The sequence below is a fragment of the Phodopus roborovskii genome, unplaced genomic scaffold (genome assembly GCF_943737965.1).
Source record: "Phodopus roborovskii unplaced genomic scaffold, PHOROB, whole genome shotgun sequence".
NCBI lineage: Eukaryota > Metazoa > Chordata > Mammalia > Rodentia > Cricetidae > Phodopus > Phodopus roborovskii.
The window spans coordinates 20,585,001-20,603,911 of NW_026126409.1; the positions used below are offsets into that span (position 1 = coordinate 20,585,001).

Sequence of the window (18,911 nt, forward strand, 5' to 3'; positions counted from 1 at the left end):
CACAATTCAAACGTATTGGCCGGCAGTAATTTCTTTCCGATAATCCCCTGGGTTAAACAGACCAGAGATTCTTTGTCCGGATTCAGAAAGACTGAACAACAGGCTCTGGAAATGTAGCTATTCGTCCATTCTTTTCTTTTTAAAGTATTCTTACTACAACAAAAAACGGCCCAAGGAAAACCCGCCTTCACCATCAGAATCTCTGCAGACCTACTGGTTGAGTCCGCTAAGACCACGACCGTCAAATCTCAAATTCTGACAGACTGAAGCAAAAGTTCCAGCTCCCAGACCAGGGCCAGTGACAGCCACGCCACCCGCGAGCGCCGGCTGCAGCCCGGGAGCGGCGATCGCACGGCCAGGGTGCAGCCGGCCGCCGGACTCCGGGTCAGCGCTGTCAGGGGCGCCGGGAGCCTGGGGTCCACTTCGCAGCTCGCACCACAGGACACTCGGGGAGCGCCCAGCCCGGGACGCGGGGCTCCCGGGACACCGTCCCCCCGACACCCACCTGGCCGCCCGGCACCGAGGACCGGGCCCAGCAGGCCACAGGCCAGCAGCCACCTCAGTGGCAGAGAGGCAGGGGGCGAGAACGCGTGCGGCCCCATAGCGAGGGCTTCTGCAGGTTCGGCTCAACGCGCGGCCGCCGCCTCCGCCCCTTCGGTCATCCTCGCAACCTCGCGGGGTCCCCCGGGGACTGGCGGGGCGCGCGCCCACGGCGAGCACGCGCGCGGCACTGACGCAAACCCCCCCTCCGACCCCGCCCCCACCACGCTCTCTCTGGACGTAGGGAAAATAAAGTCTGCGGAGAGACGGTGGCCTACTCCACGCCAGGCTCCAGATCGCGCCTGTCCGTCCCGCCCGCCCGCGCGGCTGGTACGGGAGAGCGTAGGAGGGGCTGGAGGCGGGGTTAGTGGAAGGCCCGCCCCCTACTACGAGGAGCGATGGGTCTGCTGGAAGGCGGGGTTAAGAGAATCCCACCCCGCTCCACGCCGCAAAGAGCGGAGGGTCTACTGAGGGGCGGGATTGATAGAAGCACCGCCCCACCTCCCTCCTCTAGCCGCTTTTGATTGGTCTCAGCGGCGGGGCGGGGCGTCGAGCTGCGCACCGGTTGGCTGTGTGGCGGCGAGCTGCGTGCCGACGCAGAGAGACCTGACAGCGCCGAGCTCATGTCCGCCGTGGCGGCCTGGCTTTGTTTTTAGGCCAGGTCTCCGGGACCGGCCCGGGAAGATGGTGCTGGGGGGCTGCCCTGTGAGTTATCTACTGCTGTGCGGCCAGGCGGCCTTGCTGCTAGGGAACCTGCTGCTGCTGCACTGCGTCTCTAGGAGCCACTCGTTTAATGCCACGGCCGAACTGGATCTCACACCCTCAGGCGCCGCTCACCCCGAGAGTCCCGTAGCCCCGAGCTGGGAATACAGCGACCCCCACTCTCCGATCATCCTTTGCTCTTACCTGTAAGCTTACGGGGTCGTGGGTGCAGTCCTATTGGGGATCGGGCCCGGCTAGGTGGTGGTTGTGGGGAGGTCAGGGGAGGGAAGGCTGCTTCCACCTGGGATAGGTGCCTGCCTCTCAACCGCCCTGCCGCGGAAAGCTTCGTGTGTTAGTCGTAGATATTGGGAAGGAGTGGTGGAGACTGTAGAACCCTTCCACTCCCTGCACCCTTTCTCCTGCCTTGATTACAGGATGAGTTCAAAGCCAACCAGCAAGCCCGGGTAATTTGTCTCAGAAAAGAAGGGAGGGAGGGAGGAAGAAAAGAAGAAAGGAAGGAAGGAAGGAAGGAAGCAGGAGGATGATTTTAAAGGGCTGGAGATGTCGCTCAATGGTAGATAGCATCCCTAGCGTGTACAGTCCCTAGTACAGGAAAACAGGAGGGTGGAAGGAAGGAAAATGGGTAAATGTGTGACGTGCGATCACATAGCAGTTGGTAAAGCAGGCTGATGATGGTCTTACTGATTTGCAGACCTGATGAGTTTGTAGATTGCGATGCCCCAGTGGATTTCGTTGGAAATGAAACCGCGACCAAGGAACTTGGTTATGGTTGTTTCAAGGTGAGGTTTTTGTTTGCTGTGCATTAGCTCTTCATGGGAAGTCATGGCTGAGTGCTGTTATGGAAGAGCTTAAAGGCATACAAAGAGACTTTTTTTTTTTTTTTTTTTAAGAACCGATTGTTACTATTGCTGGAAAGTTCCAGCATGACCAGGGTTTTAGTGGCTGAATAGCCATTTGCATTCCTTATGAACCAGCAATGTCTGTGCCCAAGGCGCCCAAGTGCAAAGGTCAACCTGTATTGGTTCCTTTCGATACTGAAATTAACAAATTGAAGCTAAATTGTCACCTGTCCTTTCAAAGCATGTTCTCTTAAAAGAACAACGAAAAAGGACATGCAATTTGGAAAGCTGATGTTGAACCGGGTTTTCTTGGCTACACATGCACTTGGAGCAAGTTCCTCATGCTGATGGTGACAAGCAGGTTGCACCCTGCCCTTAGGAAGTAACTTGGTTCTGTCAGTTATGTTTTTGTTTGAGGATAAAGCATTCCAGAGAAGCCTGGAAAGGAGTCATTAGTATCCTTAAAGTGAGTGTACCTACTTGGTCTCTCAAAACCCATTGAATTTTGCTTTGTTCTGTCTTTGTTTTGTTTTTGAGAAAAGGTCTCACTCTCTAGCCCAAGTTAAGCTTACACTCATAATTCCACCACTTGAGCTTCCAAGTGCTAGGTCACAGTTATGCATCATTGTACGAAACTCATATTTAGGAAATGCATGTACCACCTTTGTGCTACAGATTCACCACTGTTATAATGCAGGGTTCAACCTGGTGTTGAGTTGTGAGAAAACATGTTTTACTGCCTCAAACACAAAGGAATAAACCTAATACCACAACCAAGGGGACAGCTCTTAATTGAACTATATGTATACAAATATTTTAACTACATTGAAATTTCAATTTATTGGTAGTTGGTAAAAGCTTGACTAATATTGCATAGTGACAACTTAATTTTGTTTGTTTTAATTAAAAGCCGAATTTATCCTGTCACAAGAGTCAGACTGCCCCTCAGCCAGCAGCCCTTAAGGACTGGCAAGACTCAGGAGTGTGAGAAGTGAGCATCCTTGTACCAGTCTCTCTTTGAGGAACATAGGGTAATGATAGGAAATCAATAATAAGGTACAAGGAAAACTTTGTGGCTGTTTTCTCTGTCAGAATTGAATTAAGCAAAGGGTAATACCCCGGTTCCGACCATTTTTGCTGGAACTTATACTAGGGGTAGACTCCAGGAATCTATAACCATGTGTGACCTAAGTGAAGTCTTCAACCAGATGATAGTCTGAATTATTTTCTAATTTTGTTCACTTAGTAAATCTACAACAGATACCTTGAGAGGTATTGACATCTCAATTCCCATTCCAAAATTGCTACACTGTGTGCCTATAAATATAAGATAACCAAAGCACTGTGTACATCTCTGCACTTAGGTTTTGTTTTTGTTTGTTTGTTTTGAAGAAGCCAGCCATGAAGGAGAAAGGTTTATTTAAAGCAGTGTGCACTTAGAATGGGCTACTAAGTCACCTGAAGTCATCCCTGCAGTCCATGCTTTTGAGAACTTTACCCAGTCTTGATAGAATTATTACAGTACTGAAGCAGCTTTTATTAGTAAATGTGGATGTGTGTGTGACTTCCTCCACAGTTTGGAGGTCAGGCCTACAGTGATGTGCAACACACTTCGGTCCAGTGCAGAGCCCTGGATGGAATTGAGTGCGCCAGTCCCCGGACCTTTCTACGAGAGAATAAGCCTTGTATAAAGTAAGTTTGACTTTTGTTGTTGTACTGAATGTGTGGTACTAGGATCTGAACCCAGGACACCTGCTAAGCAAGTGTCCTGCTAATGAGCTGCACCCCTAGCCCAAACTAAGTGTCTTGGGTGCTTGGGTGGAGGTGCCAGCTGGTGTGACCTTTTCTTAGAAGTGTTAATGCATGTGCTTCCTTCTGTGTGGGGCCCACCAATGGAAGCAGTGTGATTGCGACAACTAGGAGCAGAAGTTGTGGCTTCTGAAACTTTCAGTCTACCCCCATCCTCAGCTTGCAAGCCCCGGGCCAAGCACTGTAGCTTCAGAACTCCTGACCCTGGGAAATCTTCATTAGGACTTCTGGAACAAGGTTTTGCAAAGAAATCACCTGATCTGAAAGAAATGTGGTATAGATTCTGCCAACAGATACAGACTTGACTTAGACTGTTACCACCTGAGAGAAGCCTTGGTGATGAGTAGTGATGTCAGCACTGAGGCATTTTCATGCACATAAAAGGTGCAGGATAATGAGGCTCTCGTTTAAGGGAAGGATGTTTCCCTTGAAAAAGAACTCAGGGAGCAGCAGAGCCCCTGGTCCCTAGACTCCTCTGCTACCACAGTCTGTTATGCAGTTGTCCAGTCCAACTTAGCAACATCTGTTTAATTTTGTGTGTAGGTTTGCCTTTGTCCTGCGACAGCCAACAGAGGGCATCTGATCCAAGTGGTCATGAGCAGCCTGGTGTCACTGATAGGACTCAAACCTGGCTCCTCTTTGAGAGAGCAGCAAGTTTTCTTACCACTGAGCCACCTCTCTGGGACCCCTTTTTGTTCTTGAAGTGTCTACCTATCTTAGCAAGTACTTTTTTAAGACCTAGAGCTAGGGATAGGGAGGTGCTTACAAGAATCTATTACACTGTAGTTAACCTTTTTTTTTTTTTTTTTTTTTTTTTTTTTTAATGTCTCTGGGTAAGACTACCCATTCCAAGATTAGAAAATTCATGGTGTTAGCCAAGGCTGTAGTCAGCATGTCCTTAATATGCAAATGTGTCCTGAGCCATCTAATGGTAGAGCTCCCCAGGAGACTACTCCTATGCCGTAATCATCCCAGGGTCATGTGTCAGGCCGATAAGGCCCACACTGAATATAGCTTCAAGCTGCTGAGATGATTCAAGTAGCCAATCCTAAATTGCTGATGTGTCCTGCCTTGGCTTTTCCACAAAACCCCCAGCAATGGTAGCAACCTGGACCTACCCCTTACTCTTATCTCTTGACCATGTGGTCTCCTTCCCACGTGGCCCAGCAGGATGACAGCCCTGCCTCCTCACTAGGACCCATGTAGGTAATAAGCTATCTCTTTGGCTCCCACTTCCCCAGGCTCTTTTGTTTCTCTCCCAGTAGCCACACCTGACTGAATGTATCAGGAACGAGCCCAGGCAGGGTGAGAGGTCTCTGCACCAGAGCCAGCTGCACTCTCATGATGGTCCAGTCGATTTTAATGAGGCAAACATCTCCTTCCCTCCATCCAGGTACACTGGACACTACTTCATAACCACGTTGCTCTACTCCTTCTTCCTGGGATGTTTCGGCGTTGACCGTTTCTGTTTGGGACACACTGGAACAGCCGTTGGGAAGCTGCTGACACTGGGGGGACTTGGGATCTGGTGGTTTGTTGACCTAATTTTGCTCATCACTGGAGGGCTGATGCCCAGTGACGGCAGCAACTGGTGCACTGTCTACTAAAAGCTGCCACTGTCCCATGCCAGCAAGGATAAAAAAGTGTTCGGCTGCCTGGCTAATTACTACAAGCTCCAAATTCTTCTCCAAACATCGCTTTCCCCTTTAGAAGTTCGGACTGAACTTTGCAACCCAAACCTTACCTTGCAGACCAGAAATGACAAGCAGTGTTGTGGGGGTCCAGTCATACCTTTCTTCATGTGTAAAATAGCAAAGATAGTGACTTTTTCTGAGTTCTGTTTCTCTGTGACTGGATCTTGAGTCATCCGGAGCAGGGGGTCCCAACAGGACCAAGCAAGTGTTTACTTGTACACAGCCTTTCGTGACCCAGAATTTCCAAGCACAGGTCATAAACTGTGCCAATGAAAAATCTCCAGGTGACATAGAAATGACCATGGATCTTAATTACACACCAAAATTCTGACTCTGTGAAGTTAAATTACAGAATAAAATTTTAAGACCTAGCCCGCTGTGGATTTTCAATAGAGAACGAAAGTCAAGGATTGTTTTTGCTGGAGGGTGAGCATTTAAAGTGAAAGTTATGGTCTTAATATGCAGGGCCCTCCTGCAGCCTGCCTCTGTTAAGTCATCTGTTCACACTCCATCCTAACGGTGCAAAGTCTAATACAACTGCCCTACTAAGCCTGGCTGTGTACTGCTGGAATATTCTACAGACAGTAACTTCTTCATTCTATTTATGTTTTGAAACCCAACAGTGGCGGACATGTATGACTTCACAGAGTTGTCCTATCTAAAATTAGTATTTTCCAACTTGAATCGTCATTTAAGATATGGGCCCCATATATCAGGGCTGAGGTAAAAAGACTGTATAGGCTTTATTTGCAGCACTTGGGAGGCAGAGGCAGGTAGATCTCTTGTGAGGGCTACCTGGTCTACATAGTGAAACCATGTCTATTACATAAGTAACTGTAACACTTTCTGCATAATTAGTGGGGGGGGTGGAATCAGGATGTGTTAGGGGAGAGAGGGTGAAACGAATTTTGTCCCTACAAGTGTGACAGTAAAAGCTTTCCTATGTGCCACAGTGTTAGAACCAACCAAGCTTCTGCATTCCCTAGTCCCCAGGAAGAAAGGAAATGTTCTGAATGGTAAGTGGCTTTCAAATCTAAGTTGAAAAGAACTGTTAAATCTAACTGGCAGGTCAGACCAAGAGCCTTTCAACTAACTAGCCATGGATTCTAGAAACTGGGTAGAAATATGCCACATTCATTCCCTTAATGATGACATAAAGGCCAATAGAGTTCAGGTAAATTAGCCCTGGAAACACAGGATCATTGTAGAACTCGGGAGGCAGGGGCAGGTGGGTCTCTGTAAGTTCGAGGCCAACATGATCTTGCAGAGTGAGTTCCAGGCCAGCCAGGAAAACACACAGAGGAATCCTGTTTCAAAAAAAGCAAAAAAGTTTCTGCCTCAGGATCCTTGATTAATATCACTGTCCCCATATTACTAAAGACAGCAACTGTGAAAACTTTTAAAAACCACAACAACCTTAATCATGTAACAGTAACAACTAGAAAAGTCAACTGATAATTTCTACACACTAAGGCTATATTTTTAGATTAATCCTGAAGAAACTAGACCTCCTTAAAAATATACAAATCAAGCTTCATGTAGACTTTAAAGAGATACAGGGGTGCCATATTTAAAAAAATATTCTGGAATGCTTGATGATAAGCCCTTATCTAATGTGCACTGGTCCCAGGTTTGATCCCCAGCAACCCTCCCAAATCTATAAGACAGTAACTAAGAATCCTACCCAAAATAAACTGTTTAAGCCATGAGTCAGCCCTACCTAAGTAAAATCTGAGTGTAAGCTTCACTTAAAAAAAAAAAAAAAAAAAAAAAAAAAAAAAAAAGGATCTACGTGCAAGTCTATAAGTGGTTCAAAAGCTATTTTAATGGAAGATGCTGTTCTCAGAAACACTGGAGGACCAAAACTGTTTCTAAAATTGAGAATAATATTCCCATGTTATAATATGACGTCATCAGTTTCAATCTGTCTTGTAATTGATGACTTTCCTACCCACAATCCCTGACCAAAAGTGTGATATAACCTGGGAAACTCAGTATACAGAGGAGGATTATTTAAAATGTGATTGCCTTATTACTCCAGATTCGGGCTCTTAATATTTTGTACATATGTGTGGCATATCAGTGTGTGGCTATATAGGAGGTTACTAAGGTAACCTGTCAAGAGTCAGTTGGGAATTGCCTGCTTTCCAGTTGCTCCTGTCTTTAAATTTTATCAAGCCACATGGCTGCTTCCACTTGGCTTAGAAAGGTTTTGTTTGGGATTTTTTTTGCTTTGTTTTGCAGCAGAGGAGCATCCTCAACCTCAGGATCCATGAGTGAGAGAGAGAGTACAAACTTGATCATGCATTCAAAGTATCCATTTTTCTTAATGTCCTAAAGCCATCTTTGCCACTTCTTTGATACAAACAGGTAACATATAACTGCTTTTGCTAGTCAGTTTTCCAAAGTAAAATACTTAATTGATTATCTCAGGTGTGACTGTCAGAAACAAGGTTTGACTTCCTCGAAGCACAGTGATGGAAAGAAAATCATTGTCCTTAACAGCTTCAATGACATCAGTTGTGGTGGTGACGGGTTGCCCGTTTATGCTGACAATTACATCATGATCTCTCAACCCAGAGCTGAGAAAGAAAAAGAAAAAAAAAATGGTGAAGCTGGGTGGTGGTGGTGCACACCTATAATCCCAGCACTGGGGAGGCTGAGGCAGGTAGAGTTCTGTGAGTTCAAGGCCAGCCTGATCTACAGAGTGAGTTCCAGGACAGCCAGGGTTATGCAGAGAAACCCTGTCTTGAAAAACAAAAATAAAGAAGATTGATGAAAACATAAGAGTTCTACTCATTTCCATTTATGGTGTGTTGTCTGTCTGTCTGATTCTCCACCCACACACACACATACACACACTGCCTACTATTTTGCTGACCATTAGACATATAAACCAAGAAAGCAGGACTAGCCTGAGACCCTCTGACTGTGAGGCTGTGGGAAGATGCATGCTGAAGCCAGCTGGAGGACAGTGACCCTGTTTTCCTATAAAATGACTACCCTGTGACAATTCAGGAAGAAGCTGTGTCCTCACATGCATTGATTTCACTTGGAATGGACAAATTAGCTTCTAATTTCTCATCATCTCTGCCCTGTGTTAACTTCAAACATTACTAAATTCACAAGCAAGAGTGCCAAGCCCAGACTGTTTTTGGCCCCAGGAAGTTGAGCTCTGATGAGTCTGACTGGTCAGCCCATCCCATGGTTTCTGGAACTGGAGCATAGTGAGCTGCTGTGTGTCCCAGATGTTCTGTTTCCCATAAATCAAACATCACTCCAGCTTCCAAGCCCAGATGTTTACAGCTCTGATTCAAGGCTGTTGTCCTATCCAGTCTTGACATTGGCCTAACATGGAATATATATCCCAGATACAAACGCCACTGCCAAAAGCAAAGGGCAATAAACACGGACAGGCTGGTTGGTTATGTTTGATAAAGGTTAGAATGAGCTAAAAGGGACAAAAATTAAATGACTTCAGAAGATGCTATTTAAGGAAAATGTGAAGTTAAGAAAAAATGGCAATGTGAGCACATTATCAAGATATGTGGAGTTTGAAAAGTGGGAGGAGCAGGGATATAGCTGAGTAGTATAGGGTATGTTCAGCATATACTTGGTCCTTAGTTCATTGGCCAGTATCAAGGGTGGGGGTGGAAAGGTCATGCAGTGGGCCATGGAGAGAAGGGGGGAGACAGCTACATGCAAGAAATCCTCAGGAACGGGACAGAGGATGACATGGAGTCTGCTAAGAAGGAAGCTGGCTCAGCAGTCATGAGCAGGGAAACAGCAAGAGAGAACCAGCCCTGTGGCGTGGAGCCTACTGTGCACTGAGTATGGGGCAGCTGGGCTCACACAGGATAAGTGGCCTTTTCCCAGATCTCTTTGTCTTTCAAGAGATTGAAGCGGGATTTGATCCTGTGTCTGTCAGACTTGAAACTCCATCTTCTTGCCAGTAAGTCAACTCTGCCTCTTAGAAAGAAAGGTAACTACAAATACAGGATCATAGAGGGATTAAGCCAGACTGCACATCTCCTCCCTAACCCCTATGTAACTCAACACAGCTGCTTCCCCTTAAAAACAAGGACTATGTCATAAGACTCCTCAAACAACTGTGTAAAAAAAAAAAAAAAAAAAAAAAAAAAAAAAGATACTGTGGTTCCTCAGATATAATCAATGTTTCCTAAGTGCCAGTTGCTATTTGTAATTATTAGTAGTTATTAAATATAAGCAGGTAGAAGTCAGCAAGGATTGATGTTGAGCTGTCAAAGACTTACAACAGTAATTCTCACTTTGACAGGCATGTAACTACCCACCTGCGAATCTTGTTAGAGACAAAGACTCTCCCAGGGATACAATCTAGTAGTAGAACAGGTATGTAGCACACACAAGGCCCTGGGTATGAACTCCAGGAAGCAAGTAATAATAGAGTTAAGGGAGTTTGGAGAGAGGAAGGATAGAAAGAGGTGGGGAAGAAGAGAGATACTCAAGAGAGAGAAAAGTTTATCTGGCACAGTGCACACAACTAAACCCAGCACTTGGGAAGTTAGGACAGGAAAACCCAGAGTTCTAGACTAGCACAGAGACAAAGGGGTGGGGAGGTCAGATTCAGTGATGGGACTCGGGCTGATGCCGCCACTGCTAGCACAGCATACTTTGAGAACCTTGCAGAGCTGAGAGTAGCTCTCTGGCCTTGGACCAGAAGTTAAAATAAGGACTTAGGGGAGGGGCACCGCAGAGCAGGGACCTGGAGAGAGTCAAGAAAAGCTTAGGACATGCCAAATCTAGCAGCATAAACCCTGACACTTGGGCATGCTTAATAACTGCTGGTACCTATGAGTTCTTCCAGGTCTAACAGCTGCCAACATCCAAGCAGATTGCTGAGCCTTTGAAAAACAAACAGGTAACAGTACAGAAGTGAGGGCAGAGCCCAGGAGAGCAACATTTGTGGAAGAAGCCTCCTCTCCCCGATACTAAATATGCTAAAGGAAAGCTGGAAACAGCATCTGAACCTTCCATTGGGGCTATTCTAGAAGCACAGGTGTCAGCTCCAGCTGTTTGCACTGCAATCCAGACCTCACAGAAAGGGTGTTAGCAAAGGCCTATGGGACACTAAGACTTAGAGCACCCTGAACCCTTCCTATTCTTTTTTCCTTCTCTCTTTTTTCATCCCCCACTCCCACTGGTCAGGAGTCCCACAAGAACACCCAGTTACACAACTGTAACTTACATGCAGAGGACCCAGCTCAGACCCCTGCAGGATCCAGGATTGTCACTCCAGTCTCTGTGAGCCCCTATGAGCCCTGCTTAGTTGATTAATCCTTCCCGTTCTCATGAACTAATAATTACTGAACTGTTCAAATCATTTGTTTCTCATTAGTTAATGGTTATTAATAGCTGAATAACTGGGACATTGTGGCCCATGCCTATAATCCTAGCATTCAGGAGGCAGAAGCAAAAGAAATATAGATTTCAGGCTAGCATGGACTACACAGTGAGGCCACATCTCAAAAATTCAAAGAGGTGGGAGACACTCAGAGGGTAAAGTGCTTGCCATACATGCATGAGGACAGTTTGGATCCCCAGCACAACTGGACACAGTGGTACATGCCTGAGATCCCAGCACTGGGGAGACAAAGACAAGTGGATCCCTAGAACTCTGGGGACAACCAGGATCACGAAATTAGTGAGCTCCAGGTTCAAAACACTGGGTGGAAGTGACTGAAGAAAATACTCTGCATCTACATCTGCCTACTACACATGCACAGACATATGTACACACACACATTAAAACATACACCGAATTCTACAATTAATATATAAATCACTAATAATATATGAAACTTAGTTAAGTAATAACTAATAATATTGAAAGAATATGTTTAGGGGCTGGTGTATAAGTTAGCTTACTTGGAAAAAAGGAGAGGGGTTCAACTTGGTAATTCCTAGCAAAATTACTTTTAACCTAGGCTATGAACCTGAGCCCCTATCAGCACTGTTCAATATAAATGTAATACAAACTACATATACCACTCTAAATTCTAGAGTAGTCACCTTTTAAAAAAAATCAGATAAAGTTGCCTTTAATGGTACATCTTATTTAATGCCACAAATCTAAAATTTTGTCATTTTAACACAGAATAAAAATTTTGAAATTTTGATAAATATTTTACAATTGCCTATAAGCCATTGAAATCCACATAACATAGTACACACCCAGTCTGCCATTATGCTGATAGCTCGTCCAGTGCAACAAACACCACAAAATGTAGTCCTTCTGAAAACGAATAGGGAAACGATCTGCCCCGTTTCTGGTGGTTCTGTTGTTTTCATCTACATCAATTTCAATCAAATGCAATTTTAAATTGCATCACTGAGCCATGTGACCAGCTTTCAGACGCTCAGTGTATAGTGTGTAGAGTCCATGACCATGATACCAAAGCAAGCTTGGTGTGGTGTGTGCCTAGAGACAAACAGGAGGCTGGGCAAAGGCCGCCCCACTTACCTTGCAGCAGCCGTTCCTTGAATCACTTCATATACAAAAACTCCAGAACTCACATCAGGGAAATCTGGATCTTGCCTCTTCATCTCTTGAAGGAGGCTGGGAACAGTATGAAGGTTAGCGAACACACCATCCCCTGAGGAAAGGCTTGCCCACTCAGGAGGCATCTCTTCAGCTGGAGACTGGAAGGCACCCAGGCAAATCCCACCCAGCCAATCACAAACCACCCCTGCTATGTGCTGTCTCCTCGGCTAGGCCAAGGCTTTGTATCTCTGAATATGACATGTAACTCAACTATAATGAAAGACACTGGTACTGCCAAAGGGAGATACAGCCCTGCAACAGAGCCTGTGGTCACAAGGATCTCCTTATTGCTGTCTAAACGCTTTTCTTTTCTTGGTAAAACTGCCAAGTGATGGCTTGTTACCATAGTTACTTGGTGCTTACTTCAGAGTGAGGGGCAACATTCGAAGACCCAGGTATTTCTTCTGTGAAGGGGCCTTTCCTGGAAGGGAAAGTCATGATATATGATTCACAGCATGACTTACTTTCATTTGGCACAGCTTAAGAGACACCTAAATCCCAGAATTTCTTGCTATAACATCTGGCCTTGTATACTATCTGCTTCAGAGAACATCTGTGGCTAACACAGATGCATCTCCAGTCAGCCGGTTCACTTCTAAACTGTACAACACAAGTATTTCTGTGGATGTCTCATATTTAGCTTTATGCTTAGTGCCCCAATAAGGTTACTCAACACCTGGATCTGAGAGCCCAGTACCTCAACACCATAAAGAAGTCAAGCTCCAAAATGTGGGAGTACACATGAAAAACAGAGAGGTTAAGTCCCCCCAACTTTCTTCACCTTTCAACTGGCGCTCATGATAGTCTGCCAGGAATTGTCTGATCCGATCCGAGGGAATTGCAAAGGAGATTCCTGCAGTCACCTTCAATGTGTTTATACCAATCACATCACCATCCTGGCAAGGAAGGAGAAACTCGACATTAAATCCCTATGTGATGCCCTGCAAACTGAACCATGAAACATCAGGACCAACAGAGAAGAATAAAACTAATCTTATAGGGCCAAAACAGGAGGATGAGAGAAAATCCACTTCTTCATTAGGGAGAAACAGATATCTTCCAGGGCAATTCGGGTGATAAGGAAGGAAGAGGTGCTTTACAGGTACAAGTTTTTTCACATTCAAAGAGTCAAGGCTATGCCGAGCGTTGGCCACGCATGCCTTTGATCCCAGTACTGGGAAGGCAGAAGAAGGCGGTTCTCTGTGAGTTCAAGGCCAACCTGGTCTATGGAGTGAGTTCCAGGACAGCATAACCCTGGCAGAGGTCTGAGTTCAGTCTCCTGGGCTTTTGGTAACTATCCAATGACAACAGAAGACGCATAAAAGAGGAAAACTGTAAAGGAAGCTGCAGCCAGGGCCCTGGCGCTCTTGGAGAGGTGAGAGCACACACCAGCAGGATAAATCCATCACAGGCTCTAAAATTTTCCCTAGTCTCCCATAAGAATGGCACCCAAGTCTGCATCACAGATTTTAAAACACATTTAAAATTAAGAAATAGAAAGCAGCAAGGAAAATGGCCACTTACCAAGTTCACCAGCGGCCCCCCAGAATTCCCGTGCTAAAGACAAGTTGAAAAGGCCATCAGTTAGCAAATAAATACATATCTCCACATGTTTTATACATAGTTGCTCATGAGTTTTACCAGAACACCTGTGTCCCCAAGGCAGGCAAAATCATGTCCCTCACCCTCCCAATCAATCCTAAAGTGTGAGTACAGGGCCAAGCAAATGGACACAAAGGTGACCTCTGCAACAAGCCCCAAGTGTGAGTGCCAGTTGTATCAAACATTGGGCTCTAGCAACAGGGCATTCCAACCCGCCATTAGGGATGACCTCTAAGAATGCTCAAAGACCAAAGGCAAGAGAGATCATGCCAAAGTTTTCTTCTCACTCTATCCTAGCAACATCATCTGTGCTGAGAACAGACTCCCAGTGACTCACGTTAATGATGGCATCTGTCTGGATATAGTCTATGTCTGAGTCCTTCAGTCCTAGCTCTTTGCCGCCTCTCTGTGTGGTGCTGACAATCCCCGCAGTCACTGTGTCCTGCAGAGAAAATGGGCTGCCCAAAGCCACCACAAACTCTCCGGCCCGGAGATCAGATGATCTCCCCAGCAGCAACACAGGAAGGTCAGTCTGCACATGGGGGTGAGGAAAGATGGGAAAGAAGAACAGTCAACCAATACGGTTGATGTTGGCCTGGGCCAGCAACCCCACCCCACCCCACCCCCCACCGGGTCATGCCTTCCTTCTTTCTCAGATGCAGATCCCACCAAACTCTCCCTCTATTAAGATAACTGGCATCATCTCTAAGATCAAAACATGTAGTTCTAGCTGCTAGAGAGGTGGCTCAGAGGTTAAGTTTGTTTCCTAGTACTTATGTTGGGCAGTTGACAACCACCTCTAACTCCAGCTCCAACTATAACTTCCTCTTCTAGCTTCCATGGGTACCTTGATTCACTTGCACAATCACAAATATACATCAATAAAAATGAGATAAATTTTAAGATCGAAGTTACATAAAAATCACTATTAATAAATGATCGGTGAAATGTCTGGTGTTAGTTCACTTAACATCGTGCCACCTCAGACATTTATCATCAGAGTGGAGTCACAAGCAGGATAGAGATCACCCAGAATAGCACTCTTCAAACTGCACTGTGGACATAAAACCCCTAGTTGCTTATCAAAATGCAGATTTGGATAGACCTGGGTGGGTCTGGGTTCCAGGATTTCTAACAAGTGTCAGATGCAGACCACAGCTTGTACAGCAAGGACCTCAAAGTGTAACCAGCAAGTTTGATTGCAAATGATTTTCCCCCAAAGTTGCATTTGTTGGAGAAGGAATCATGGGAGGGGCCAAAAGGGGGTAGGGGTGCTACCAGACAATTAGTAGAGCTTGTTGGAGGTTGAAGGAAAAACATAAATGGGGAATGCAATCCCTTGGCCAGGTCTCCTTCCATAGGCTCACAGATTGGGCTCCCCATGACTGACTACCTGGCTTCGGACTTGGCCTCCTCATCCCTACTGTCTTGTCACAGTGACAGGTCAGAAAGTCTGGAGCCAGGCTGGGTGGGCCCTTGGACCTGACTAAGCTTACCAGGCCCTGTGGATGGGCCTGGAATCAAGCTAGGAGTTGGGCACACATCAGAGGTATACAAGATCTCCCTGTTCCCACCAGCATATGTGTTCTGTGCAGGGATGGCTACTGTAGACCTCAGGTTAGAGTAGGTCTATTGACCCACGTGGGCCTGAAGAGCTTGAGACCTGAGAGCCAGGCAGGAGCCAGAGTGGAAAGCAACTCAGAGGGATCTCCCCTGGGCCTTGTGCTGTCCACCCTGGTGCCTTGAAGGTCAAGAGGGTGAAGCTGAAACCAAACCCCCCAAAAGTCCCAGGACATGGAAGCTGTGCAGAAACTGAGACAGTCTGCCAAGCCAAGCTGCTGAAGCTGAGGTGGACAATGCTGGGGTACAGCCAGGCTGAGGTGGGGGCACCCTGAGCCTTCTCTTTAGAAAACTGTCCAGCCAGACATCTGCTGCTTTGAAACTCTGCAAACTCTGAAACTCAGTCTCAGAGTTTTGTGAGCTGCAGCCCCTGCTGCACGGTGGGCAGAGGAAACTGATAAAATGGGAGCCTCCGGGGAGAGGTGAAACAGAGACCGTGGTACAGGCCCACACAAGGAAGTCAATGCATTTCAAGAACAGAGTGAATGGAAACCAGGAGAGTTTGTCCCTGCAGTTAAAAAGTCTGCCCTGCAAGAGATCAGTTTCACTGACAAGCAACCTTGGCTGGAGGGGGATGCGGTCCAGCCTGGCTCTGTAACCCACCCCAGAAGGGCAAACAATCAAGCATTGACTGTTCCCAAAGGAAGGAGTGTGAAGCTGCAGGGTCTCCCTTCCTTGGGGCCTAGGGGGAGCTGTGTCCTTTCCTCTGTACCAGTCCCATTGGTGCCCCGGGTGTAGAGTCTGGACTTCACCCTCCTCTCCGCCTGTCCTCCCTTCCCTGTCCCCACTCTGGGTTCTCCTACACATTCCAGATTGAGTCACCTGCACTGACCAGGGATGGGGGGAGAGCAAAGGGGGTAGGCAGGCAAAGAGAACCTGGAGTCTGTACACGGTGGCTTTGGGGACTAGGTTCTTCATTTACTGAGGAGGGATTGGAAACTCGACAGGTAGAGGGCAGAAGTGTAAAGGGGATGGGGGAGTCTTGTACTCTAGATTTTAATCCCCACATCGCTCATCACTTTGTTCTAGAAGGAGAAGGAGGTGGAAGAGGAGGAGGAGGAAGAAGAAGAAAAAGAAGAAGCAACAGCAGCAACAGCAGCAGCCACCACCACCGCCTGGGATACCAGGGTTGTGGGGAAAAGAAAAGCATACCTTACATACAAAGAAAAGGCATGGTGAAGGAATACAAAAGGAAATCCCAGCAAATAAACTGTGAAATCCCCAAATGTGAAGACCCTGCCTTAGATCTCAACTACTCACATTTGGCTCAATCTTAATCAGCGCAAGATCCAGTTTATGGTCGATGTCTTTGACAGTGGCTTCATACTGGGCCCCACTCTGGAGCTCTACCTGGATCTTCTGATGGTTGGTGAGGACATGGGCATTAGTGACGATGAGCCCATCCTCAGATACTATGAACCCAGAGCCACTGGAGGCAGGGATCTCATGGTTGGTGAGAGGTGACCTGTCCCGGAACAGGATAATAGCATGAGCAAAGGGCAGCAACTGGGGAATCCAGCCATGGTGAGTTCCGAGAAGCCTTGCATTTATCAACCATAGCTCCAGGAGTTTTCTCAAGCATATTCCTTTCCCCTGTCCACTTCTATTCTCTTTGTGTATACATGAGTGGCATGTAGCATGTCCTGGCCATCTATCTCTTCTGAACACAGCTCAGATATGGAACACTGCTTTCTCCTTCAAATAGGGCCAGAGTGGCTGCAAAGAGGCCAAACCTGGTGTTAACAACGTATAGGCTCACACTACTGCCATAGTATCAAAATCTAGCTCTTGGTTTCCACTACCAACTGGCGTAGTGAAACAAAGCAAATTAATTTTCTGTCGATTCAGGTTTCCTTGCACGCAAGTGATGGCTAGGGCTAAACAAGACCACCAATGCTGACTAGCTCCTCCAATCTGCCTTAAGTTTTGCTTGTGGGGTATGGGGGAGAAAGAAACACCAGCCACCAACGTGCAAGGATGTAGCTTGAATTTAGAAGTCAGAATCCTTGCGCTTGGCTCTTCAGCAAAATAGCTCTTAATTTTTCTTCGGGTACTGGGCTGGAACCTAAAATTTCCCCACATGCTATGCACGAACTCCCCAGCTATACCCCAGCCAACTCTTTGAACCTGGGTTTCCTTGCAGCGTTTTTTAAGTGATCAGATAATGCGCAGCCATCAGGTGGGTCAGTTGGGCCAGGGTGTGAACTTTACCTGCGAAACAGCTGCAAGTGAACCACAGATGGCGCCACCTTCTCCACCACCGCTGCGATGAAGTTATACTTCCTCCGGAGCCACCCTGCACTTCTGGTCCCTGTGAATAAATGGACCATGGTGAGCGCAGGCATTGCTCCCTGGATGCAAGTGTCACACATCTCAAAATCCCCCAGCATCTCCCCGTCCCCCTTCCTCCACAGGTTCTCCACACCAGCAGATGAAAGAAGCAGGCCTGGCATACCAAAGGGAAGAAAAGGAGAAAGAATCCCCGTGGTAACCAGTAGAGTCCACATTTTTTTTAACCAGGCAAGGACACCAAGAACAACCACCACAACAGGTTCAATCCTTGGAGCTGGCGAAGGAGGGCTGACCCAGCCAGCGAGAGAGTGAGCAAACTCAAGAGCCACACACTTCATCTTCTTAGGAAAACTCTGAAATGTCGGAGGGAGTTATGGGGGGGGGGTCCCCGCACCTCGCTCACCTGGCTCCCCGCAGCCTCCCTTCTGCACCGGTACTGCCGGGGGCGAGCCCCGCAGGCGTGCGGCTCGGTTCTCCTTCCGGAGTGCGCACAGACTGGGATAGGTGCGTCCGTTGCTGCCGCACACCGCTGCGCCCTCCACGCCCTCCATGCAGCCGCAGGTGCCCAGCCATGCGCCCCCCGCAGGCTCCCGGGAGAACGGTGCACCGCAGCGCAGCCCCGACACGCATGGTCGGCCCCGCGCCCCGCCACACTCCTGACCCTCTGCTGCAGCGCACACGCGGCAGCAGCCGCAGCGGTCGGGTACCGGAGCTGTGCCGGTCGAGCAGGTGGGTAGTGGCGGGCAGCGTGAGGCATCGCAGGCCTCGGGACAGGGCATCGAGGCTCTGGACCTTCTGGCCTCTACCCAGGGGACAGGCAGCAGCAGCAGCAGTGGTAACAGCAGGAGGAACTGTGCCCAAACGGCCCATAGAGGCTGGGAACTCATCTTGTTCTCTGCCCTCCTGGATTCTACTTTTCCTGTTACTTCACTCAAAATTCACAACTGGTCCAAAATGAGCAACACTTTTTCCTGGTCTGGGTGCCACCCCTGCCAGACTCCAGACTTTATAAAGGACAGCCTCTGGCTCACTTCTGGGTGCACGCGCGCGCGCGCACACACACACACACAGACACACACACACCCATATATCACCCATCACCCATGCCACCCCAGGACTAGGGCCACCCACCCCTAAGCCATGAAGGGAGGGAGGGTCTACTCTAAAACCAGCCATGAGGCAAGTGGCAAACGTGACCACCCACCCACG

The 18,911-nt window shown here is 47.5% G+C and overlaps 3 protein-coding genes across 3 annotated transcripts in view; 1 reads left to right on the plus strand and 2 right to left on the minus strand.

Annotated features, from left to right (window-relative positions):
• Window positions 1-722, minus strand: part of Adam9 (ADAM metallopeptidase domain 9) — a 70,063-nt gene extending 69,341 nt beyond the window's left edge. The window contains exon 1 of the mRNA XM_051182173.1: window positions 506-722. Coding sequence (XP_051038130.1) covers window positions 506-602 — 97 coding nt within the window. The 5' untranslated portion in view covers window positions 603-722. The remainder of the gene's footprint in view (window positions 1-505) is intronic.
• Window positions 723-1,104: 382 nt separating this feature from the next.
• Window positions 1,105-5,976, plus strand: Tm2d2 (TM2 domain containing 2). The gene is made up of 4 exons (XM_051182171.1): window positions 1,105-1,448; window positions 1,955-2,042; window positions 3,679-3,794; window positions 5,305-5,976. Exons 1-4 carry the CDS (start codon window positions 1,225-1,227, stop codon window positions 5,516-5,518), a joined length of 642 nt encoding a protein of 213 aa, XP_051038128.1. The 5' UTR covers window positions 1,105-1,224; the 3' UTR covers window positions 5,519-5,976.
• A 1,932-nt stretch (window positions 5,977-7,908) lies between these two features.
• On the minus strand, window positions 7,909-18,688 carry Htra4 (HtrA serine peptidase 4). Its single transcript, XM_051182160.1, has 9 exons — window positions 18,106-18,688; window positions 17,622-17,721; window positions 16,671-16,875; window positions 14,128-14,322; window positions 13,713-13,745; window positions 12,970-13,084; window positions 12,552-12,609; window positions 12,108-12,203; window positions 7,909-8,187 (listed from the first exon to the last, which is right to left on the minus strand). Exons 1-9 carry the CDS (start codon window positions 18,587-18,589, stop codon window positions 8,022-8,024), a joined length of 1,452 nt encoding a protein of 483 aa, XP_051038117.1. The 5' UTR covers window positions 18,590-18,688; the 3' UTR covers window positions 7,909-8,021.
• Window positions 18,689-18,911: the final 223 nt, after the last annotated feature.